At 39.6% G+C, this 26,815-nt stretch overlaps 1 protein-coding gene across 5 annotated transcripts in view; it reads left to right on the forward strand.

Moving 5' to 3' along the window:
• The window catches only part of DGKI (diacylglycerol kinase iota), a 295,355-nt gene that overhangs the window by 157,244 nt on the left and 111,296 nt on the right, over nt 1-26,815 (forward strand). For all 5 annotated transcript variants that reach the window (XM_020792200.3, XM_078376256.1, XM_078376255.1 and 2 more), the window contains exons 12-20: nt 1,435-1,495; nt 5,509-5,622; nt 7,101-7,238; nt 10,245-10,323; nt 15,094-15,149; nt 16,482-16,544; nt 17,134-17,207; nt 19,458-19,569; nt 21,082-21,281. In XM_020792200.3, the coding sequence (XP_020647859.3) occupies nt 1,435-1,495; nt 5,509-5,622; nt 7,101-7,238; nt 10,245-10,323; nt 15,094-15,149; nt 16,482-16,544; nt 17,134-17,207; nt 19,458-19,569; nt 21,082-21,281 (897 nt within the window). The remainder of the gene's footprint in view (nt 1-1,434; nt 1,496-5,508; nt 5,623-7,100; nt 7,239-10,244; nt 10,324-15,093; nt 15,150-16,481; nt 16,545-17,133; nt 17,208-19,457; nt 19,570-21,081; nt 21,282-26,815) is intronic.

The following is a 26,815-nucleotide window of genomic DNA, read 5'->3' on the forward strand; positions in this document are numbered from 1 at the left end:
TTTTTCAACTTCACATGTGAGAAACATCTGCCACCCTACAAAGCCACATGTATGAGACAGATATCCCACAGTTCAGTATCACATGCTTCTCTGGCTCTCGCATGTAAATTCTCCATCATAGCAATGAATACCTTCCAGCTAGAAGCCATTGCCTGAAATACTATTGCTTATTTGTGCTGGAGCAATGCCAGTGGTGTGAATTTCAGTGGCGAATTACCACAAGTTAAGAAGTCAGAGAAGGCATTTTCTATCACCTATTAAATCATGCCATTGGTTTACAATAGGAAATGACTATGCTGGATTCTTAATGTGCGGTGATTTGCTACTGAAAATTACACTGCTCAAAGTATTGAGCAGAGGGTTGGACTCAATGAACTTATAAGCCCCTTCCAACTCAATTATTCTATGATTCTATGATTCCAAATCATTCCACTGGCATTATGTTGGTAGGTGAAAACAACAGGATTTCAGCCATGGCTTTAATACAGCCACTAATTGTTTTAGCTTTAATATTGTCTTAATGATGTAAGCTGCCTCTTTATACTTATTTTTCTTAGCTTTAAATATTAAATATTTAAATATTTTTATTGCCTTTTAATGATGTAAACCACCATTATATACTCATTATTTTCAGCTTTAAATAATGTCTTTCAAGTATGTAAACCACCTTGGGTCCTTTTTAAGGAGAAAGGCGGGTAAAAATATTTTGAATAAATAAATAAATGAATAATGACGGGATCATATCTTCTGTTTGGACATGAGGTTTGGACTATTGAAAAGGAGATACTCAACAGAATAAAAACCTTTGAGAGTGGACATACAAAACAATCCTTTGCATCCCATGGACAGACAGAATAAAGAATGAAAATGTACATTATCAGATAGGAAAACAAAATGAAATGGAGAGTTGATTATTGAGAAGTGGAAGCTGTCATATATTGGACACTTAATTTGTCATGACAAATACAATGCAGGACATCATCAAAGGGAAGATTGAAGATAAATGTGAAATAAGTAGAAGATGGATTTCTTGGTAGAGTAATATCACTGCCTGAGTCTTAACAGAGAACAACTAATCTACACAATGAGAGATAGGTGGAGATAAACCGTGATTGTGCCCAGCCTCAGCAACTAAATTAAGGGATTGATTTATATAGCAAAATAAACTTCCAGATCTTGTCTGAAGAAAATAAGTTGCCCAAGAACCCACCACTCCTTGGCCAAAGACCAAGTTGCTTGTTCATTTTCTGTGCTGTGATGTTCTTGAACAGACATAGCATCTACACCAGAGGGGAAAGTCCACCTGAGGAGAAAGTCCATCTGTTTTGTAGCTTATAAAGTTTAGTTTTCAAGGACCGTTGCATGTCATGTCTTATTTTTCTAACCTTTGTTATTCTGTAACCTTCTTTTCTGATACTCATTTTCTTTCAATAGGCTAGAACTGTACAGAAAGATGCCAAATCTGCGAATCCTGGCCTGTGGTGGGGATGGAACAGTAAGTTTTTTTCCGTTCACACATGGGGCTCTTTGTTGTTTGTGGTGGTAATAGGAAAAACCTCTCCAAGGCTCACTTGTGGAGCAGGGAGTTATGCCATGTTTAACAAGCAGCATATCCTTGTGTAGAGCATAAGAGTTTGTGCAAAAAAGACACACTATTTTTCGCTCCATAAGACACACCAAATTTTTAGGAGAAGAAAACAGGAAAATAATAATTTGTTTTCTTCTCCTAAAAATTTGGTGAGCCTTTTGGAGAGGTCCGTCTTATGGAACACACCCTAGGACCCTTTGGAGGCTCACCCTGCCCCCCCGGGGGCCAGAGGGGGCAAAATTGCCACCTTCAGGGACTCTTCTGAAGCTTCCCAAGCCTCAAAAGAGTCCCAGAAGGTGGCGATTTTGCCCCCTCTGGCTCTGCGGGGGGGGGGGCAGGGTGAGCCTCCAAAGGGTCCTAGGGTCTGTTCCAGGACCCTTGCGAGGCTCCCCCCCCCCACGGGGCCAGCGGGGGTGAAATCGCCAGGTTCCAGGACCCTTTTTTGAGGCTTGAAAGGCTTAGAAAAGGTCCTGAAAAGTAGCAATTTCGCCCCCGCTGGTCCCGTGGGGGTGGGGGGAGCCTCGCAAGGGTCCTGGAACAGACCCTAGGACCCTTTGGAGGCTCCCCCCATGGGCTGATATGGTCATGAGCAGAGATGGGCAAGAACCGCTTCTTTGGCAATACATGTCTTTTGGACCAACAGATGTTTGGCAGTTTCCAGCCGTGCCTCCTTTGGTGGGTGCCCACTCAGATACAGTGTGCAGAGGAGGCGAGGCAGGGAAGCCGGGGCATAGCCTCTGAATGGACACTGGCTGGAGGAGTCAGGGTTAGGAACTGCTGAACACCTGTTCATCCAAAAGACAAACCAGCAGTGGTTCATGCCCATCTCCAGTCATGAGCCCTGCGTGGGATAACTGAACTCTGGACTAAACCTTTCTGAACAAACCATAATGACTGGTGGTTTGTTTCCATTTTCTTTTCCTCTACATTTCACCCATTGGACTAACTGGGGCAGCACCTTTTCATTAATATGGGAGACACATGATTTTTCTTTGCTGAGGTTATGTTTGAAGCAAATTAATGCCTCATTGTTCCAAAAGCTATTAAATCTAGAAATGAAAATCATGCCGAAATAGATTTAGTGAATATTCAGTGTGACTAGATATTACTTTGCATTATTGAAAGGAGACAGAAAGTGGGAGATTTTTCAGCATTCTTAGCACAGCATTAACTTTTTTTCACTGTCCGCTGATGATAAATGATTTGTTGTTAGTTATATGGCCTGGCTTGCTCTGGTCCATGGGGTCATGAAGAGTCAGACATAACTTAATGACTAAACAACAACAACATAGAGATTCTATAAACTAGATTTATAGGCTATCACTGGGTGGCCTATCTTAAATCCTAAAGATTGCACTGAACATTGGGGATCTATAATACTGTGGTGCCTCGCTAGATGATGTTAATCCGTTCCATTGAAATCACTGGCTTGTGAAAACATCGTCTAGCGAAAAGTGTTTCCCCATTGGAATGCATTGAACCCCATTTAATGCGTTCCAATGGGGAAAGTAGTCATCGTCCAGCGAAAATCGCCCATACGGAAGCCATATTGTGAAGTGCCAATCAGCTGTAAAAAAATGCTGTCTTGTGAAGCATAGGTCCCGAAAACACCCGTTTTGTGAAGATCACGTATAGGGAAGCCATTTTGCGAAGCCGACGATCAGCTGTAAAAATTATCATTTTGAAAAAAAAAAAAGGTCCGCGAAGCATGGACCAAATCATTGTCCAGCGAATTCCTCCATAGGAAACATCATTTTGCGAATCGCTATAGTGATCGCAAAAAGTCAATGTCTAGCAAAAAGACCGTTTTGTGGGATAATAGTCTTGCGAGGTACCACTGCAATATATATACTTCATGTAGACATTAAAAAATAAAAAAAGTTAGCATTTAAAGTTACAGCAGAAGCTTTTTCCTTATGAAGGTTTGGACCAGAAGTTCCAGCATAGTAAGGCACACAGGAAGACACCAGGAATATGTGCGGAGAATATTTACTTACTGTACATATTTACATAGTGCTCACAGGAACATAAAAATAGGCATTCAGCAGTCAAACGGACAGAACATAAGCCTGACAGTAGCTAGCCTCTTAATTTATACTGCCTCTAACCAATCAAATTAGTTAATTCCACAGGGCTGTGTCCTTTGTCACGTAGGCAATGACTAAATAACTCCATCTGCACTAACCAATTATTAATTACATTTATTCTTCTTAAAGACCTAACAATTTTTCAACATCTTTAGCACAGTGTTTTTTTCACCGTCTGCTGATGATAAATGATTTGTTGTCGGTTATAGGGCCTGGCGTGCTCTGCTCCATGGGGTCATGAAGAGTCAGACATGACTTAATGACTTAGCTACAACAACAACATAGGGATTCTATAATCTAGATTCATAGGATATCACTGGGTGGCCTATCTTAAATCCTAAAAATTGCACTGAACATTGGGGATCTATAATAATATACTTCATGTAGAATTTAAAAAATAAAACAAGACACCTGTATATAAATGGTTTGTCTTCTTTTGGCAAGGGTATGCTGAGAAGCAAAGTTATCCATAATTAGAAGTCACAAATTTCTCTTCATTGTATACCATTTTGGGAATTGTGTTAGAATAATATCTTACATTTAATTTAGGTGTTAATTTAGCATTTTAAATGCCTCCATTCCTGAAACTACTATTAGCCATAAATGGGGAAAAAAAGTAGAAGAGAGTTGCTATTTTCCTCTTGGTGAATAAATATCAATTCTGCAGTGGATGTAAATGGTTTGGATTATGGTCACCGAGCAGAGGGAAGATGAAGGGCTATTGTTTATTTTTATAAGAGGATAGGGTTTTGCCGTATTCTATGTCAGACCATGAGTCTATCTAGCCCAGGGGTCAGGGAACTTTTTTACCTTTTACCCCCGAAAAAATTTATATGCGTTGACATTACCCCCCCCCTTGGCTCTTGCCGTCCACCGCCGACTCCCACCCCGCCTCTTCGCTTGCCCAGGACCTGTCCAGGCAGCCAGTCTGGAGCTGCCGCACTGCTGGGAAAGCACGTCCTTGATGAGGGGAGGCGGGCGCCGCAGGGCCAGCAGGTCCACTGGCCTTGAGCTCAGGTGAGGCAGGCTGGGAAGGGGGCCTCCTCACCAGCGCACCGGGCAGGTGGGCACAGGCAGGAAGGAGAGCCCCGGCCAGGGCTGCGCCGGGCAAAGAGTCCAGCTGGTCTGGTACACCGCCCCCCACACACTTCGGAGGCGAGGAGGGCAGGCGGGTGCCCTGTGCAGTTCCTCACCGGTATTCGCTCTCCCCATGATGGAACGCCCGCCTACACACAGCATCATCGGAAATAAAATTTCTAGGGGTAAAATGCCTGCTGCGACCGTCTTCATTACCCCCAGGATTTTCATTTTTACCCCATTTGGGGTAATTTACCCTTGTTCCCTGACCACTGATCTAGCCTAATATTGTCAACTCTGACTGGTAGCAGTTGTCTGAGGTTTCAGACAAGAGTCTTTCCTAGCTCTTCCTGGAGAACCCTGGTATTTCCTAGTGCTCTCCCACTGAACACCAACTCCTTTATTTTTATATAATATATATTGTGCATATTAAACACATTATACATGCATAATTGCATGTATTTATAATAAATGCAAATACATCATTTTCTTACTTGGAACTAAAGACTAAAGAGAGATTCACTCTCTTCCCAACTGTCTTGTTAGACAGGTGTAGCTGAGATGGGTGATCTTCTCCAGGGCTGTCTTTCTATTCTAAATCTTCACTGTGCTTGCAAAATCAATCTTCCTATAGACCACGCAGCAGCCAGAACACATCAGACAGCCTCGGATATTGACAGGATACTCAGACAATCTAAGCAGCTTCTTTGTTCTGTACTGGTGATTATTTCCTTTCCTATAACCTTTGATGTGTAGGTGGGCTGGATCCTCTCCATCCTGGATGAGTTGCAACTGAATCCCCAGCCTCCTGTTGCTGTGCTTCCACTTGGCACTGGGAATGACCTTGCTCGAACCCTCAACTGGGGAGGGGTAAGTAGATCTACTTGGGGAGACCTACTTAGGTGCCAGTGACTGTCATTAAGGAAAGCTCAGTTTGTGATACAGTGGATGATGAGACCTGGGTTCAAATCCACACCTGGCCATGGAAACTCACTGGGGAGTGACAACCGACTCTTCTAATATCTCACGTCCTTTGAGAACCTTATTATGGTCACTACAAATTGACAGCATATGACCACAACAAGAAATGTCAGGAAGCTGAAAACCAAGATAGTAAAATAAAAAAAAAACACCCTAGAAACCAAGGCTTGTGAAGAATGCTTGAGGGAGTTTGAAACATTTAGCCTTGAGAAGAGAAGACTAAGAGATGGTATGCTAGTCATCTGAAAGGCTATCAAAGGGAGCAAGCTTGTTTTCTGCTGGTCAGGACTCAAACGAATGGGTTCAAATTACAAGAAGGGCAACATCATGCAACATTGATATCAATGCTTATTATGTCCTTCGAGGTGCATGGAAGGAGATCTTGCCGGGGGTGGGGGGGTGGGGAGAGATATTGTGATTGATAAAGCACAATTTTTGTTCAAAATTATTTAATTAATTTCCTTTTAATACAGTGTTTCATTTTATATGTGTCCTTTCTTGTAATGTTTTATAAAGTTTTCAATGTCTTATAAATAAATTATTAGTTAGTGTATTATTATTAACACAGTTCATCTGCATATTGCACCACTCTGAGAGAAACAAATAAAAAAACAGAAAGAAGATTTTAGCTAGACATTATGGAGCTGTTCCTTCTTCAATGGAGATTTTTAAACAGAGTTGAAATGACTCTCTGGTCATTTGTCAGGAATGCTTTAGTTGGAGATCCCTGTACTGGCAATGGTTGAGTTAGGTGACCATTGGGATTAACCCCAGTTAAGAAGTAAGAAAGAAGTCCGATCTCCCCCACCCCCACCCCCTTGAAGATGGCTTCTTATCCATCATACCTACTAGATGAAAGGGAGGTCTCGCTTTGGCTCTTCTGATATGTGGATGATAGCTCTCATAATCCATTACCAGCATCTTGCTGGTTGGAGCTAGTGGGAACTGTAAATTGAAACGTCTGAGGGGCTGAATATAATAAACTTTTCTCAATTGATACAAAATCCAGCTGTTACTTTCTGCCCAGCTATTATTTGCTTCCAGTCAAGCTTTTTAGTTTTCTTTTTAGTTGAAAAACAATAGCTGCCCCATGAATTATCCTTTGGGGCCTTGAGCGTTAGGCCTATTGTTACTACTTGATCTTATACCATTCCATAGATTTGCTTTCAATCTAGGAATTTGTGAATTTTTACAAATAGCATTTTCAATATCTCCTGAAAGGTGGTCAGAATATTAGGATTCTCCAACAACCTCTAAATAAAAAATGCCAACAGTCTTTCCAGTCTGTTCAGGTCTCTGCAACATCTCATGTAGTAAAATGGATGTCAGTTATTGACCGGGGACTGCTACCTTGATTCTCATGACAGGGATATACGGATGAACCTGTTGCAAAAATTCTCTGCCATGTAGAAGATGGAACCATTGTCCAACTGGATCGTTGGAACCTCCAGGTGGAAAGAAACCCAGATTTACCTGAAGATGAACTGGAAGATGGTGCACGGAAGGTTAGTATGGGATCTCCTTCAAATGGAAACAATTGAAAGAAGGAGATGATCAATTACACAGGTCAGCAGAACATTCAAGAGTGTGATGCCATTTCATTTTCCACTAGCTTCTGCTTTTTTATTTTGTTGTGCAACTTTGTATTACAACCAATCAATCTTTGTTTGCCCTAGTATTTTTCCAGCTTATTATTTCCAGAAATGCAAGAAGTAGAGTTAGCCAGTGAGCATGAAATGAAGTCAACCCATTCTTTTTATAAATGAGGTAAAATGTATACAGGAAATGTATTTGCGAAGGCTTTCACAGCTGGTATCTAATGGTTGTTGTGGTTTTTTCGGGCTCTTTGGCCGTGTTCTGAAGGTTGTTGTTCCTAACGTTTTGCCAGTTTCTGTGGCCGGCATCTTCAGAGACCAGAGCACAGAGTGCTGTCCTCTGAAGATGCTGGCCACAGAGACTGTCGAAACATTAGGAAGAACAACCTTCAGAACATGGCCAAAGGGCCCAAAAACCCACAACAACCACTATACGTGAAATGTTTTAAGAAAGAATTTAAGAGCAGCTGCACACATTCAGATAGTGAACTCATACCTGTTCTCAGACACACCTGCTTGGGAACCTTGAACCATGGCAATCATGTAGTTAACACAGATTGGGCTAAGCAAATCTCTCATTTGCACAGAACTATTCAACAGGGAAATTTTATGGCTCATAAAAAGAAATTTTAAAAGTGGACCATGGAATAATAAAGATTACAGTAGAGCTGCATTCTTGGGAATAAAATAAATTTGTCTGGGAAATGTTATGAGAAATAATCAAATCAAAGGAAGCAAAACTCATAGGCCTGGAGGAAGGAAGAGGTCTGATAGCAGGGAACACACACACACACACACACACACAGAGAGAGAGAGAGAGAGAGAGAGAGAGAGAGAGAGAGAGAGAGAGAGGAAAATAGATGGGAAGAACCACAACTATGTGGGGAAGGTACTTGCCAATATAGATTTACAGGCAACAGATATTACCTCCACTTAGACTGTCTTGAACCTGGGAAGTGTTATTTCCAGTTTTTCTTTTGTTTCTTTTCAGTGGAAGGGAAAATCACAATGCCTTCTCTAGGGCTGAGGCTGTATCCTCTTGGTCCTGGGAGCACATCTGGAGAGGGGAGGGACTTTAGATTTGGTGGATCCGAACATACTTGTGACACACCTACAATACTCCTGTTTTTTTCAGAAGGGAACACTACCATTGCCACAGCAATGAAAAGTTTCACCACCAGTTAGGGAGAACCTCACCAGAGCTTGGAAAGTGGCCTTTTGAAAGTAGTTTGCTCCCAAAACTTATTAGCAAAAGAGTAACTGGTTGCTGTTAACGTTGCGATTATTTGGTAACTTCTTGCACTGCTTTGTTGCATTGCTAGCTAAGTTTTAGTTTCTTTTCTTTGCAAAGTTCCTCAAATTAACAATGTCATTAATCCTTGCTTTTTTGGAAAAAAAAACCACACAACTCTTATGCATGAGGTAGCCCACAGGTAGTAAAACTCTTTGTAATTCATTATTTCCAAGCCCTGCCCTGGAGACTCTAAAATTTAATCCAATTTTATTTGTTCATTCATTTATTTTCATTTTTGGAAAACTGTACTTATTATTTCTGTTAACAGCTGTGCATAAGAAGAACACAATAGAGAATGTTTTCAATTTTCATAATGTGGACTTAAGGTTTAGCTAAATAAAAATTTGCAGGTCATATACAGATCGGAATTCAAATATTACATTCTTACACTCCCAAAAAGATTTCTCTTGATTCATATTAAAATGTAGCTGTAGCCTCAGCATTATTACATTTAGTTTTAGAAATATAGCCCAATTATTCATAAACTTGTCACACTTTCCTTCCTTCCTCTCTTCCTCCCTTGCTCCCTATGAATTCTTGATTACTTTCTGTGTAAATTCAAAGAGAGAACAAGGAATCATGCTGGAAGGTATACCTCAGTAACTTTGCTATTAAGATTTTTGGCTTTCTCTCATCTTATTTAGTATAAAGCTGTGTCTGCCACATATGGCAGAAATTTATTTAATATATTTCAGAAGTACTTTCCACTCAGATTGTACAATGCCATTAATTTGTTTGTAAATTGTTGCCCAAGTAAGTCTCATGAGACCTTCTTTGATCCTTTCTTGATGTAGTGCCTCTTTATCCCATTCACCCCCCCCCCCCATTTTTAAACCCCTCAGCATACCTAACATGAGTTTAATGATTTGCTGCTCAGGTTTCAGAAATTTTCTCTTCCTCAGCCGGTCTGCATGTCATCATCATCAGTTTTCAAATTTGATTCAAATATGGTATATGTTTCTTGAAGAACTGGAATAAAAAGGGCAAATGTCTCATTTGTAGCATTTTTAAATTTATGGTACTTATAGCAGTTTATACTGTATTGCTCTGAAATATTGCATCATTGTAGACTCCATCAAGTAAAACACGAGAGAGAAGTTTTAAGAACCATTGCTCAAAGAGTGCATGCTTTGGAGATGAAAAATCCCAGATTCTATCCCTCTCCAGTTAAAAGGGTCAGGCCATAGTGTTGGGAGCTACCTCATCTCAAGACCTTGGAGAACCACTGCCAATAAGAGTGAAGTAGGAAGTATTAGAATCCACTCTTAAGAGGTTGATAGCATATTTATCAAGAATGCTATCAACCAAAGCCAGACACGAAGTGGTTGTTTCAGACATGGAATAAATTAGATGATGCAGCCCCTGAACCATACAGTGGAAGATTATAGAGACAGATGATAGACAGAGAGACAGGTAGACAGGTAGGTAGGTAGATTTCCCACTGATATCTATCTCCTTGTGTTACCTACCTGCTTGCCTGCCTACCTACCTACCGGCACAGAGAATGTCTTATTAGAGGGACTCCCATATACCGTAGTAAGCTGCTAATGAGCTGTGCTACTAGTCCTTCTTGGCTTCTGAGTTTTTCTTACTCCTTCTGTTTCTGTTTTTTTTCCATGCAGCTTCCCCTCAGTGTCTTCAATAATTACTTCAGCCTCGGATTTGATGCTCACGTCACATTGGAATTCCATGAATCTCGAGGTGAGAGAACAAATATTGTCTCTTTTCTTAGGACTCTGGACCAGGAAGTTTAAGTTGTGGTGGTGGATGCCTGCCATGATGTTTTGTGTATCTCTAATCCTTGGTTAGACAGTAAAGTTTCATCAAATGCTGCATGCTCCATCACAGTATAGACCCAATAGAAGAGTTAAATAAAGGGAAGGAGGAGAGATTTAGCTTTCTCTTAAGAAGAGGTTCATAACTCTGAACGGCTCTGATGCTCTTCCCAAGTTGCTATCCTAAACAGACTGTCGACTCTTTTTTTTAAAATAAAATTTTATTGTTTTTTTTTCTACATACAAAAACACACACACATAAAAAATATGTGTGACTGTCGACTCTTTTATGGCACTGCTCTTGCACCTCAAATAGCTGCATGAAGGACTGAGAGTGGCAGATGGATCTTTTCCTTTGCAGGGTGATAAAATTATGAAAAAAGCTCCAATGAGAAAAACTCAGTTTCAATCACTGGCAATCCTACCCTTCTTTACTATAGAAATGGCTTTTACTATATAAAGGAAAGTTTTTGTGCGTGTGTCCAGTGAAGAAAATAGCAAGAAGGTTGATTTTATTTGCCATGCCAGAAAAGAGTGGGCTGTTTATTTTGTATTCTGACTTTCTCCCAGAATGGGGATCCAAGGCTGCTTACAATACAGGTTTTTTTTTTTTTTTTTTAAATAGAAGATTAAAATATGATTGAATACAAACATTACACTGGGTTCAATTTATTGTGTTACTAAAAAAATTTAAATTTAAAAGACTTGGCACTCTCTTGGTTAAAAATAATAATCCTAGTTTGTCTCTAAAACACATCAGTGAGAGTCATGTATTTCGAGGCTCTTAATTGCCAAAGCTTAGACAGAATTCAAAGATACTGAGAGCATGTGTGAATATTTCAGAAGCCATGTTGTCTAATAGTATTTGCCTTTGTTCCTATGAATACATCCTTCCTCTCCATCTCAAAATGATATTCTTCTGCTCGTACAGTTCCAAGCAGAATTTACCCAGCCGAGCTTAAATTTAAAAAAAAAATCATTTCAGGACCTGCTTCTCTGCTGAGAAAAACATGCTGATCATACTCAAGTTGTTGTTCAGTTTGCTTATTTGGTATTTGGTTGATGTACCGTGATGGATTTTGAATGGAAACCTCACTTGTCCTCCTTGTCATTTTATCAAAGCACCATCTAACAAGGTTATTTTTTTTCTTTGTTTTTCTCCCCACTCCTTTTTTTAAAAGAGCATCCTAATGCCAGACTAAATAAAGATCTGAATGCCTGATGGAAAAAGCTAATGCATATTTTACCATGTTTAAGATGGCTGCAAGCTGTAAGAATAATAATGAGGGGCCACGGAAGGGCAAAGGAATGAAGTGATGACAGCAGTGTGTTCATTTCTTAATGAACATGTGCTGAGATGCATGCTAAATGTGCCCACGTGACTCTACGGCATGGATGAGGTCCTGGGCTGCTTTCTCACTTAGTAGAAGCATTACTTAATCATGAAGCCATAGTGCTCTATAACAAATGAATGGTGGTTATTACAGAGATGCCAGCAGTAGTTGTAGCCCCCCCCCGAAAAAAAACCCAGAAAAAAAGAGAAAAAAACCCACCAAAAATGAACCAGAACAAATGAGGACAAGGAAAATACTTCGTCAAAAGAAAGTTGTCTGCTGAGGTGATTAACTTAGCCAGAACCACATCTGTTTCCCTGAAAAAAAGAAGAGGTAGCCTCTTCTTTTTTTTAGCCTGTGCAAAATTATCAGGAAAAAATCCAAAGAAATAAAAACAAAATGAAACAAAACAAAACAAGGACAAAAGCATGTGGCACCTTAAAGATTAATCACCTCTCCAACACTACCAGTATCTTCTTCAAATATAAGAGATAAATAAATTGTGACACATATTTCTGCTATAAAACAGGACAACACTCTTTAGGTTTATTCCAACGCCTGTATTGCTTATGGTCCCTTTCCTCCCTCCATTTTAAAAGAAAAAGATACCATGACACATAATTCATGAAACTCCTGTAATTCTGTTTTCTGGTCTTCGTGACTTTTGCTATTTGTGGGTTTCCGTCTGATGTTATTTACTGAGAATTAAAGAAGGTGGACGGAGTATGCAGTATGGGCCAACACTTAGAAAACCTCCCTTTTTTCTGAACTATAGTAAAGGTAAAGGTTCCCCTTAACATTTTTTAGTCCAGTCGTGCCTGACTCTAGGGGGTGGCACTCATCCTGCTTTTCAAGCCATAGAGCCAGCGCCTGTCCGAAGACAGTTTCTGTTGTCACGTGGCCAGCGTGACTAGGGAACGCCGGTTTACCTTCCCACCGAGGTGGTACCTATTTATCTACTCGCATTTGCATGCTTTCGAACTGCTAGGTTGGCGAGGAGCTGGGACAAGCGACAAACTCTGTTGCGTAGATTCGATCTTACGACTGCTGGTCTTCTGACCCTGCAGCACAGGCTTCTGTGCTTTAGCCCACAGGGGCACCACATTCCCTTTCTGAACTATAGCTCTTGGAATACCCAGCCAGAATGGCCCCTGGCTGGGGGATGCTGGGCATTGTAAACAAAAAATAAGTTTTTGAAGCACTGCTCTGAGCCTGCATATCAGCAGCTGTGTGTACTTGTGGAGTCAGTCGTTATGGAAAACCTGCTTTTCTTTCTTCTTTTAAAGTTCAGATTAGAGATGGAAGACCAGTAGAAATATCACCACCACAGATGGCCGGGCCGATTGGGCCCTCCATCCAGAGCCTGACTGACCACTTACTGCTTGTGATATTGCATGCAAGGCCACCCTTGTTCGTGCTGCACCAATTGTGGAAGTCCCCCAGCTGCGGCTTCTCCTCCTCTCTGCACTGCTGCCCAATCCAGTGAGGGGGCAGGATGATGAGTTTTCCCAGTCTGCTGCTGAGTGATCAGCAGCACAGGGAGGTGGGGAAGTCCCAGCAGGGCTACTTCAGTGGTTGATGGGGTTTGAACGACAATATCCACGTGCATGTGCTGCAAGCAGTATGTGGACAGCCAAATTTGGGAGGGGGGAGGGTCCAAGCAGCCCAGCCACCTATGGTGTTTATATTCATATTCATCTCCCCTAGAAACTAATTCAAATATCCCATCTTTAGTTCAGATATCTTGACCTTCCTACTTCTGGAATATGCAAGGACACATGAGAACATTCATGAGGATCAGCTGGCTGTAGAACCATTCACATAATGCACCTTGCTCAGAGGTGCAAATTAGCTAATTGCAAATAACAGAGTTACCTGCAACTTGCTACTTTTGAAATAACAAGTAATATATACGTTTAGATATCTTGTTGTGGAGCCAGAGGTTGGGAGTTCGATTCTGCACTGTGCTTCATTGGCAGGGGCTAGACATCATGGTCAATAGGGTCTTTGCCACCTCTGCAGTTCTAAGATGATTATGATGATTATATCTGACAGTTGCAAAGTTACTTTTAAGTTTCAATGTCTAACATTCAGTTCCTTGCAAACGTCACATCTAGTTAGCTGCAAAATGCAATTTTACTCATATTTAAGACACATTTTGATAGGATTCTTTGAGACTTTATGCCATTCTCTTATAAATCCTAGGTGGCAAGGGAAGTGATTTTGTTTGTTTTTATTGTTAATGTATTCCCAAGTTGCAATATCAAAATTGGCCATTAGAAGGCATCAGAGATTATCTCCTTGTTTCCTCCCCCCTCCTGTTTGGGAAGGACAAAGCAATTTATTCATAAGAAGAAACAACAAATTATCTGCACAAATCAAGCAACAATAATGACATCCTGGCTGTTGAGAAATAATTAATAAGCTGAACTATTTTCAAACTGTAATGTTCTTAACTTTGATCCAGCTTTGCATCCCATTCAAATTCCTCAATGGGATATGCCAGAGGAAGGAGGTAAACTGCAGTCTCAAGGTCATGGCTCTGTCATTTTCATGCAGCATCTCATGCAACTGAGCACGTGAGGTTTTCAAGAACCAACTTGCGGGTTGAGTCCAAGTCATTAAAAAACAAAACAAACCTGGGTCGAGTCTGAATCACTGGTGTGACTCAAATCTGACTTGACAGCAAGTCCCACAACATGAGTCCCCCAGCCTTGCTTGTGATCAGATCCCAGATAATGCAAAACTAATTTTTTTGACCTTTTCAAGACAGTTAAATGTATAATGATGAATCCCTATTAAGACTGCCCATGAAAGTAGCCTTTTGCCTGCAATATGCTATGCTTCAGTAATGCATTTAGTCTTGAAGATACAACCATTCAAACTTCTCCTTTTTCTCTTTTTAGAATTGAAATGGTAGTAATCATGGAATGATTGGTGCTCCCTTAATTAATCCAAACTCACTCTCCCACAGTACTAATAATATCAATAATTCGGTCAATTAAGACGTCTTGATTCTTGGCAAGGCCAATTCATAACACTATTTAGTACATAGTGACTTCTTGAAAAAGCTTGTCTGAAAGCTTCTCCACCCCCTAACAGCTGAATGGACATGCAGGTTTTACTCATTTGTACTTTTCAACTTTTTTTTGTCTAGAAAGGACAGGAAAAAAAAGTCTTCATGTTTGGCTCTCCGTTGATCTTTTTTAGCTCCTGGGAAAAAAATGTCAGCCACTGACAATGGCTAGAAGTTCATTTATTAGCCTGGTAGAAAGACAAAACTAGGAATTAACCTGAGAAGGGTAATGTACTTCTTAATTGATCTAAACACACTGTGTGTTTCATTTTCTTCTTTTTTGCAGAAGCAAATCCGGAAAAATTCAACAGCCGCTTCCGAAATAAAATGTTTTATGCTGGGGTGAGCTGAAATATGTTTTTTCCCCATCCAATATTGGCATATATTTGTAAATGTGTTGTGTGTTTCTTTTATTCCTTTAACTTTTGAGGAGCTTCACTAATGTGCACATTAGGAAAAGTGCATATGGTGCACACAGACATGCATATGTTAAGAATGGGGCACAGAAAAATAAGTCCATGTTTTCGTGCAGAATTTTATCATGAATTTTGTCATGCTGGCTAAGTGTTGCAAAAAGAGACCAAAATGAACTTCTAGTCAGAGAAACGGGAAATTCAGCAAAACCAGAATCTGTAAATTGGACTATCTCTATTCTGAAGTTGTATTCTTAATATGGTCTTATGAACAGAGTGGTAAACCAGGACTGTAGAGAACAGGGTTTGAATTCGAACTTGGCCATGAAAATTCACTGTGGGAGTGGAACTGGTAAAACCACTTCTTAAATATCTCACTTACCTTGAAAGCCCTATGAGGGTTGCTATTATTTGGTTGTGACTTGAACATATGATTCTGGAGTAACTGGCTAGATAGCTCAGTGGTTTAGACATATAACTACAGAACCAGAGGTTGGGTTCTTTTCCCCACTGTGCATCCCAGAAGACCTAGCCTGTGTGGCCATGGCCAAGCTACAAAATTCCAAGGCATCCCGGAAGAAGGGAATGTTAAACCACTTCTGACTACTCTCTACCTAGAAAACCCTGAAAAAGGGTCGCCGTAAGTCAGAATTGACCTGACAGCATACAAGTACCATATTTTTCCATATATAAGATGCCCCCATGTATAAGTCGCCCCCCACTTTTCTAATCCAAATTAAGAAATCTAAGTGAGGTTTAGCAAGTGTCGGGGAAAGGGATAAAAGTGCTGCAGAATCACTTTGATCCCTGCTTTCCCCTCCGCTTGTTTTTGTTCTCTCCTCAGCTTACTTCCATGTATAAGACGACCCTCAATTTTTAGTCTAAAGATTTTAGACAAAAGTATAGTCTTATACACAGAAAATATGGTATTATTATTCTGGAGTAAGTGGGACCTTTATAGTTGTCTTCATTCCTGACTCAAGGAAGCTTTGACAATTGGAAACTGCAAGTTACAGAGATTGCTCTCAAGCATTCCTGTTAAATTACAGTAGGAAAGAATGAGACACAACACAGAAAAAAAATTAATTCATACTAACATGCGAGAGACTTCAACTCAAACTGTGCCTTGAAGTGTATTTATGTACTGTGGAACAAGTTTGTTTAACAAAGCTTTGCTTTCATTTATATCCTAGAAATGACAGAAGGAAGTCAGATGAGGGTGTCAATATCAAGTTTCTTTTCTCTTTTCTGTATAATTTAGGCAGCTTTTTCAGACTTCCTTCAGAGAAGTTCCAGAGATTTATCCAAGCACGTAAAAGTTGTGGTGAGTATGAGAAAAGAGACTGTGTTTTTTAATGACAAATACCAAAAAGTTAGCTGGTTTTAGTTGCCTATATATACTTTCTAGTTGGCGTACTTGATGTGAAGATTTGGCTTTAACTCATATCACTCAAATCTAAGACCTGCAACTTGACATTTGTCAGTTTTAAGATGGAACAGTTTCTTCAGCTTTAACTCTGGAGTGAATGCATCTCTAAGGAAATCCTCTTGGGAGAGGAAAAACCTTTTATTTTAAATTTAATTTCTGCAAATGTGGTTTGTTTCTTTCTGAATGCATGACTGGTTAAGCCCCAATATCTCTTTGTCCTTTGATAACTTACCATGGACCAGACAGAGTACCTGTCTTTTGATTTAATGGCAGTGTTACATCATGACAACCTATTAGAGTATCTGTGTATGTTGGGACTATATCAAGAACAGATATGGGTCTGTCATGTCATCCAAGCTTTATATCTCTCCTGTTTGTTATTAAGTCCCAGATATCATTGAACTAAATTTTCAAAATACATTTTATGATCCTTAGGTCATAAAAGCATGAGATTTCATTATTTTTGTTACACTCTTTTTGGCAGTGTGATGGAACAGACCTGACCTCGAAGATTCAGGAGCTGAAATTCCAATGTATAGTGTTTTTAAATATACCCAGGTAATGTTTGTTTCATCCTCAGACCTCTTATTTTTGGTGAGGAGCCTTGTCCAGATGTTCAGAATGTGTTTTAGATGCTGGGCTAAGATACCAGCAGAATCTATTTCTCAGATGTATACATTCCTTCAGTTCTGAGGAGTGAGAGAATGGCATTTCAGCACTGCATGAGCAGAGTGCTCTCAGCACATATTTCAAGGCTTAGAAATGCCACCCAGTCAACTCTAGACGAAGAATATTCATTTTGTTTGTCCTGATCATCTGAAATGAGAATATTGCAAGATACCTCTATTATCATTGCAGTTTTCCAGTAGAAGGAAACAAAGAGATTCTGGCAAATCTGATTATCAGGAGCTTAAAATCATAGAATATGAATCATAGAATATGGTTCACTTGTGTCTACATTTGGGGCAGGTCACAATATACTTCAAGTTGCCAGGGGGTGATGGAACCCTAGCAAGGCAAAACATTTTGGGGAAAGTAGCCTATTATTCATTGATCTAGGATTATATCTCTAGTAACTACCTTATGACAGCACATTTATCTTTTCTCTTTGGGTTAAACTGAAATAAGTTAGTGGCAGGTAGGGAAGAACAGTGTGAAATGGTTTTCTAAAGTATCTTCTCTTCGCTTGGAAGCCTAGGCACACAAATGGAAAATTATTGCTACATGCCAGTGGCATGCAAATTGGCAGCTCATTAGATAATGGGCAGGAATATTCTGAGTTTTGCTGCATGGAGTATCAATGAGAAATAACAGATGGTTTTCTGTTCTTTCTCAGTTCTTATGCATGTAGCTAGTGGATGGAGATATAAACGGACATGAGACAGGAACATTGTGGTACCTGTTTTCAGACTATGGAACTCATAGGTTGGCTCATTCCATGGTCTCCTTCTGCCAGCAGGTGCATACATTTTTAATTAGGCAGGCCTTTGGCTCCTGACTGGCTAATGAGGAAGGGCTTTGTAATGATAGCGAAGTGTTGCACTTCTTTTGGTGTCTTTAAAAAGTTTTTTTTAAGTGTGCTAATTTTATGCAATAAATTGTGCATTTTTGATGGTGTAATTTATTTAATAGTATTTTATTACTGCAATTTAGTGGCTGAAATCTATTTCTTAGTTAAGTACGTGGAAGGCAAAGTGTATAACACAACACTCAGCTGCTTCTAGCTGGATTTAATAAGCCACTGGTGGAATTCTTGGGAGCACTTGTACTCACGTGTTAGTTGCTAGCTAGAAGCTGCTGAAAGTTCTACTACTTGCCTTCTGTATATGTAACTCAGCTATAGGACTGTTGTCATTTTTTTTTAAAAAAAACAACCCACTATATCGGTCTTTTATACAGTGGTGCCTTGCATTATGATGTTAATTTGTTCCAGCGAAATTGCTGTAGAACGAAAACATCATAAAGCGATTTTAAAAAGCCCATAGAAACGCATTAAAACCCGATTAATGCGTTCCTATGGGCTTGAAACTCACTGTCCAGCGAAGATCCTCCATAGCACGGCCATTTTTGCTGCCTGTGCAGCGAGGAATCCGTCCCAGAAAACAACGGTCGGCCTTTTTTTTGACCTGCCGGCCATTTTGAAACCGCCAATCAGCTGTGCGAAAATCTTCGTTTTGCGATAATCAGTTAGCGAAGCAGGTAACCAATCATCACAAAGCAAAAAAAAAAACCCATAGGAAACATCGTTTTGTGATCGCTTTTGCAATCGCAAAAACTTCTTCGTTATGCAATTTCTTCGTTAAACGAAACGCTCGTCTTGCGAGGCACCACTGTATTTATGTTGTGAATGTCTTTGGGTTCTCTAAAGCCTCCTAGAGTGGTCATTTGATTAGATAGGTGGGCTATAAATGCAATAGATAGATAGATAGATAGATAGATAGATAGATAGATAGATAGATAGATAGATAGATAGATAGATAGATAGATAGATAGATAGATAGATAGATAGATAGATAGATACATACATACATACATACATACATACATACATACATAAATACATAAAGTGGGATATAAATGAGTAACCTTTTTCTACACACTGCATAGTGGAAAAATTATCATTCCATTTTAAAATAATGCTTTTTTTCCATATGGAAAGAGAGGGTGACAGGATGTAGTTCTGGAACCCTATGAGACACATATGTAGAGATTAAAACCATTCATACTCATGATGATTTACTTTGCTACTAAAGAGTAAACAGGCTCAGTCTCAAGACATATCTGTCTGTCTTCAACTTCTTTCTATAGGTATTGTGCTGGCACAATGCCTTGGGGGAACCCAGGAGACCACCGAGAATTTGAACCTCAGCGGCACGATGATGGTTACATTGAGGTCATTGGCTTTACCATGGCTTCCTTGGTGAGTTTTTTTTTTCTAGATTTCCTCCTGCAATCAAGCCATCTGTTAGACTAAGAACAAATGGAAAATAAATGCAAAGGAAGTTGCCAGTGAGAATTGAGTCTGTGGTATGAGGGTTGTTCAGCTACTAGATTGCGATGGTGTCACGTTGAGGAAACGGTCAAAACTTCCCACAGCACATAAAAATGCCACTTATCTCCAAAAGTTTTCTTTTCTCTCCCTTACCTCTTTCTTGAAGTTTTGACAAAGACAAGAAAAATAGAGAGTAGAATGCTCCAAGGAGCCTTTGTTTCTTAAGTTCAAATACACAAGTATTTTCTCAGTCTGTCTCCTTGGCATACAGTATATATGCTGCCATCATTTTCATGGCTTTTAAAATCCATACAGCATATGTTGTGCAGTTATGAAAAATACATAATTTTTGGAAGCAATTTGCCAGAGATCAAGGAATCTCCATAAAATTTCTCTGTTGTATGTCGAATTGCACAACTTGGCATACAACTGAAAAGGTTAAGGCCCATAAATTATGAAATCACAGGTTCCCAAATATGATGTGCTAATTGATATCTAATAGATATCTAAGCAATTGTATGTATGACATCAAATAGGCCCGTGCCCAAGTCCTTCAATTTAGCTTGTAGGGCAGTTTTGGACTTCGAAATGAATGCCAATTTAAGAGCAATTTGTGTCCCAGATCTGAGTTGATTTCTAAATGTGTAAACTTAAAAGCTGTAAGTTTTTAAAATTTCATGCTGGTGTACATGGAATTTGGAAACATGATAAATCCTAAAGAGAGAGGTAAACCTGCCAAATTTCAGGCAGCTGTCTTCAGGGTTTGCATATAGTCATCTTTACTTTTTCTTTTAGCACAGAAAACTTTAGCAATGTGTACCCAATCCGTTTTGATTTATCTTCTGGATCCAAATCAGTTTGTAAATACATGTCATTTCAGAACTGAAACTGACTGATTATAAACTTCCATTGACTTTTAAGAAAAAAGATTTTTTTTGTATGAATATTTAAAATGTATACATTTCTCAGTTGTGCTCATTTTTTTCAACTGACTTTTTATTTATTTAATTTATTTATTTAACTTATATGCCACCCACTCTACCCAAAGGTCTCTGGGCGGCTTACAACAATTAAAATACAATAAAAGATAAAATGATTAAAATACAATTAAAATACTCTAAAAATTGCCATCAGGACCCACAGTTGATGTTATTTCAATTAAAAGCCTTCTTTTTGGCCATAATAAAACCTTTTCATGTACATTTGGACCCCCCCCCTGCATTTCCCCCCAAATGTATGCACTTTTGATGTGCTTTATTTTGAAAACCTATGTCACAAATTTCTGAAAAGTAGAAGTTACAAGACCTGTATGTCTTCTGGTTTAATGTTTAGCTTTGAGATCTACTAATGTGGCAAATATTCGCAGTAAAGCAAATTGATCACTCATCTTTGTACTGTATATATTTCCCCTTCTTTCTTTTATAATCATGTCTTACTCAGGCTGCTCTTCAAGTGGGAGGTCATGGAGAAAGGCTACACCAGTGCCGGGAGGTGACATTGTTGACGTACAAGTCTATCCCCATGCAAGTGGATGGTGAGCCTTGCCGACTGGCTCCCTCTCTCATCCGGATCTCCCTGAGGAATCAGGCTAACATGGTGCAGAAAAGCAAGAGGAGGACATCCATGCCTTTACTAAATGAGTAAGTTACTTTTTGGAACAGAGGAACCATGAAGGAACTGAGGGATTAGAATGGCATCAGAGCAAGAAAGGTGGTGATGGATGGTGAGGAACATGTAATCCTCCAGATACTGCTTAACTACAGCTCCCATCATCCTTAGCTAGTGTTCAATGCTGATGAGAGTCATAGTGTAGCATCATCTGGAGGGCTACATCTTTTTTCCTGGATTAAGAGCATAACAGCACTGTGTGATTAGTGGCAGATAGACAGAATAGCTACACATCATCTCCTGTATGAGTGGAACTGGCCAGCTCCTCTTGCTTACATACACTGAGATAATTGTTAGGCATAGTATTTATGGAATTTGAGTCCCCAGATGTCTGCAAGAACTCTCCCTGTCCAACTTCTGGGGACTTCAATCAATAAATCAAAGTACTGTTTGGTTCTTTCAACTCTGGCAGCCAATTTCATCCTGTGAAGAAGACAGAGGAAATATTGTAGACAGGCAAGGTCTAAGATCCATGGGAGCCACAAGGGATTATGGGTCTGGTAGTTGTTTTTTTAAAAGCAGCCTTCCAGTCCAGGGTCTAATGGGCAGAGGCTACCACATTTACAATTTCTTGCAACTCCCACAGAGCTTGTCCACTGCCCACCCATTTCCCCTGCCATCTCCATAGGATGAGAATGGCTGCTGGACAGACTCCCATAAATTATGGGAGTTCTCATCAGCTTAAGACCTTGAAAACCCCTGTTATGACTTAGATTTCATGATTAAATTCCATGGAAATCTGATTGGAGGAATTTCTTCAGACTTCTAGGAGCTATCATCCATGATTTCTGAACATTCCATGCCTAGTAAGTGCAACGACACAAATTACAGTAAGAAATTACCACTAATTAAGGACCCGCTGTTTGCATTCCTCTTCACATGCTGGTTATATCATTTGTGTTCAATGAGGAATACAAGTGTTGACTTGTTAGCTAGGGACAATTTGTTCTTGTGATTCTCATTATTGCATTTATACTACTGTAAAGAACTTATGGGAGTCTGTCCAGTATTTGTTTGTTATTTGTTTAAAATGTTATTTTTGCTTTTCTGTCCACCACCAAAGCAATGTAGAAAAGATAAAAACATTTAAAACTGTTTAAAATCATTTAAAAACTTTTTTTAAAAAGCTGTTGGCCAGTATCTTGTTTCAGAGCAGGAGGAATGATATCACTGGAAGCAGCAGATTGCCACTAATTAAAGTGCTCTTATTTTGATTTTGGGTTTTACATACTTTGCATGCAATGGGATGAAGTCATGCACAATCCAAAATCAAATAATACACTCTTAATTTGACAGCAATCTGCCACTCCAGTGGCACAGGAAGACATCCACAATATGATGCAGGTCATCACTTAAAAATGAATATGCTTAAAAATGTAATGCTTCTTTGTATCAATTGCTCGGGAACACTTGTGAGATGGGCTTTGCATGTGTCTTGCTAGAAGTACCCATAAGCAACTAGCTGGCAGTTGGGTGTGAACAGAATCCCAGATTAGATAGGCCTTCCATCTGATTCAGCATGGCTTTTCTTAGCATCTCATTCTGAAGAATATTCCAAAACTCTCCAATGGACATGCCACCCTCTTTCCCTTACTGTATTTGTAACCTTGTGTTTGTGCTCTGCATGTCAAGTATTGGACGAACAAGCCAAGCCTTTCTCTTATCCTTCCAACCCCAGACAATATAACATGGCTACGCAAAACAGTATTCAAAATTTCACAAGTGGGAACAGCTCTGGGTTAATCACCTGTTATTATGGAACATCTTTATTGGGACATTGACGAGTTTCAATGAAGTACCGCGTGTTTTTCACTTGTTGGCTTTATTAGAGAACTGCATCCTTGCAGGACTTGTGCACTGTAGTGTAGTTAGCTGACAGTTAATCCAGATTTAAAGGGAGGAGATGACCCAGAATTATTCTTGCAGCGAGAAAATATATTTGCTGGCTATGTCCACCTCAATTTTTCTCTATAAATTTCTTGAAATATTCTTGGGCTGTGAGCATGCTATCTAGGTATTCTCTTAGCTAATATATTTACCGAGACATGAAAACTTGCTGACTTCTGAAATTCTGTCACAGCACAACATCCAATAATTGATTCCCTCCATTTACCAAGTGTTTCCAGAGCATTGTCCTTCAGCTCACTTGTGTTCTGTGTCCGAGTGATGTTTATCTTTCATCCAAACAGCTATCCATCAACTGAAAGATTAGAAGCCTTTAAACCTAGTGATGATACGTAGCATTTCACAGTTTAATGGAGTGTTCAGAGCACTGCCTGTGTACCTTATCTCTGGTAATTCCTAGAACAACCTTGTCGGTAAGGTACTTACATTGCAGGCAGAAGTTGGAGAAGGGTAGAGAGAGGAGGGATTGGACAGGTTGCAAGTTGAGGATGTTTCATCTACTGTTATATGGAGCTTCTGGATACTTGTAGTAGTGTGAGGATACAACTGTGTGTGTGTGTTGCGCGTGCTTGCACACATGCACGCAGGCGCGCGCGCGCACACACACGGGGCAGTGTAGTTTTTAGAAAGTGACTTGTATCTCACTCAATATGGCTCCCTCCAGGGATCCTAGCTTATTACCCCACATCATCCTGGCTTGGGGGATGATGGGGGCTGTTATTCAAAGCCTCTCTTAATACGTGATATTGTGAAAGGTTGCCTTGTACATGCAATGAAAGCTAAAACTGAGCTTGACATTGCTATGTGTGAGAAACAGACTCTTCTGTCATGTTTTGCCACTTACTCCTAAACATCCATGCTCCCTCCTACTTAGTCAAATAACAGAAGTAGCCCCTTCTTTGCTTTAAAATAAATTGATAGAAGAAAACTAACATTGGGATTTCTGAGACACCAAATATCGAATGTTAATATTTAGATGCCTTTATTTAACAGAATCTCTTGACACAAGTTCTAGTCCTGAAACTGTTGAGATCTTTAACAATGCCGGCAGCTATTTGTTTTCTGTTTTGATCCATTTTGCTTTTTTCATTTTATTTTCCTGCTTGTTCTTGGTGAAGGGAGTTGATTTAAATGACAGACTAGGAAATAATGAATCTGTCTCAAGTTGATCATTGTGTATGGTCTTTTGGGCTCATCTGAAATCTGAAAATATAATTACTGGATAGATTACAAGTACATTTGGTTTTCATTTCATTAACACATTCGGCACTCAAAGGCACACAGTGTTTTACATGGCATATTGCCTGCAGAAAGTGTCTTCTGTAGAGCTGAGAGGTCATTTCTTGAGGTTTTGGGGTCAAAACCCAAGAACTAGGTGCGGGTTTTTTTCTTTGTGATGTCACATGGAATGGGCTACTGTGATGTTGTATAGGGACCCTCCCCCCAGCAACTGTTGTGTTTGTTTCTTTGTTTATGCATGACAGGAAGACAATGCTGAAACTCAGTGATGAATTTAGATGCCAAGTTGACTTCTAGTGCCGGCAATAGCTGTAGTGCATGGAAGATACTGGCCAAAAATTGGCTGCTTCGTATACTAAATTGCACTAGAGTAAGTCCACTGAATCAGATATAAAAGGGCAATTTGAAGCAAGGCACCTGTCTTCCAAGTATATGTGAAATGGATAGTAAATTAAATGCTAGTCTTTTCATATCTAATTTGGACCTGAACCTCCTAAATGCTAGATGACTTACTTTTGCAAAAGTGAAATGGCATAAGTTGCAATGGTCGATTCCTACTAATTAAAGAGATACTGGTTGCATTTCTGGGCATGCACAAAATTGTGTGATCAGGCAGCATCCAGAATGCAACCAGCACCTTGTTAATTAGTGACAATCATCTGTTGCGATTTACACCAAGTCACTTAACACTAGCATATGTTGCCAGTTGGATCCTAGGCAATGTATACTATAATATAAGGTTCAAGTGGGAGTCTAAGAAACTATTATATGGGTGTCCTCCTACAAAAGTAACTACAAGTAAACGACCTTCTTTTTCAGTCCAAGCTGAAATAAAATAAAATAAGACATGGGACCTTATCTCCTGATTTAAAGAATATCCAGAGCAGAAAGGATCCTTGAGCATGTCAGAATAATCAGGAATGTTTCCTGGATAGCTAAAAAAACATGCTTCTTTTTCTCCTTAGTGTGGATGCTGGTTAAGCACTGGTTAGACAAGTAGAGCTAGCATCCACAAAATGTGACATGTTTTATATTAAATTCAGATGTTCTTACTGAAGTGATTAATAGCTTGGATGGAGATTTACCTTCTTGGCAGACTACAAAATGGTGCTACAAAATGACCCAAAGCAATACAAATCTGGTAATTCTTCTCTATAATGTAGAATATTTGCTTAAAGTGTTTTCCTTCTGCAAACATCCTCCTTCAGGCTCATCCAGAAATCTTGGCAGGAAGCTAATATGAGACATATGCAATCACTGCTAGAGTAAATTAGTTTGAACTTCTAAAGTTTGGAATAACATTTGTAGGATTTTTTTTTTTAAATTGGCAAACAGTGTTACATTTATTGAGTGAACCTGCAAAGCTTCTGCTTGTTTTATTGATTTTTCCTCTGTTGTTGGACCATTCTAAGTGAACATTAAAATCTCCTATACTTATTATTGTGTTTTGGAATTGTAAGCCTTCATAATGTTTAATACTAGGTGACGTGTTGGGGTTTGGGGATTAAGTTTCTATTGAAGATAACACAATAGACCCCAGCCACTAGATGCCCTGCAGAAGGATACATTATCCTTGAGCAGAAAGTACTCTGGGTTCACTGATGTTCTTACTGGTGAGAACATCAAAATGGTTAAGATGCCTTGAGAGAAAATTAAAATGTGTTGGTAAAGCCAAGATCAGCTAATTCCAAGAAGAGTCTGAAGAGTACAGTGTTTTTATACATCCTTTTTCAAAAAAGTTGCAGCATGAAGTCTGTCTCATCATAACAGTAGCCAGGAGCTCAGTGCAAAGGAAGACAAGACATCGATGGGTTGGCAGGAAAGTCTCTGAAAATTCAGTTTTCGTTTTCAAACATTCAGACAGCCTGCTTACAAGAGGGTAGAGAGGATTTATAGTGGCAAAAACAGAATTAACATGGCCCAGCAAAATTCTGCACACAAAGAGTTGTATAAATAGCAGACAATGTAAATGTGTGTTATTCATCCCTCATGTTTGATCTAAGGGCTAGTTCAAGCTTTGGAGTGGAGATGGGTACTTTGGATCTATGTTTCTCCTAATCCAGTGCTTGCCAAACTTTGTTCCCCAGATGTTCTTGGACTACAACTCCCAGAAATCCTGGACAGCACAGCTAGTGGTGAGTGCTTCTGGGAATTTTAGTTCAAGAACATCTGGGCACCCTCGGCTGGGAACCATTGCCCTTATCCAACATTGTTTATATGCCAAGAAATGACTGGAGTCACGGTTGGGAGTCGAAAACAAAGCTTGAACAAGTTACATTTTGGACTATAGCTTGCATGATCCTCAGCCACCATAGTCAGTGCTGGAGGATTCAGGGAGCATTACTCTTCTAAGCTCTGATCT

This window comes from Pogona vitticeps, chromosome 5, assembly GCF_051106095.1.
Source record: "Pogona vitticeps strain Pit_001003342236 chromosome 5, PviZW2.1, whole genome shotgun sequence".
Taxonomy (NCBI): domain Eukaryota; kingdom Metazoa; phylum Chordata; class Lepidosauria; order Squamata; family Agamidae; genus Pogona; species Pogona vitticeps.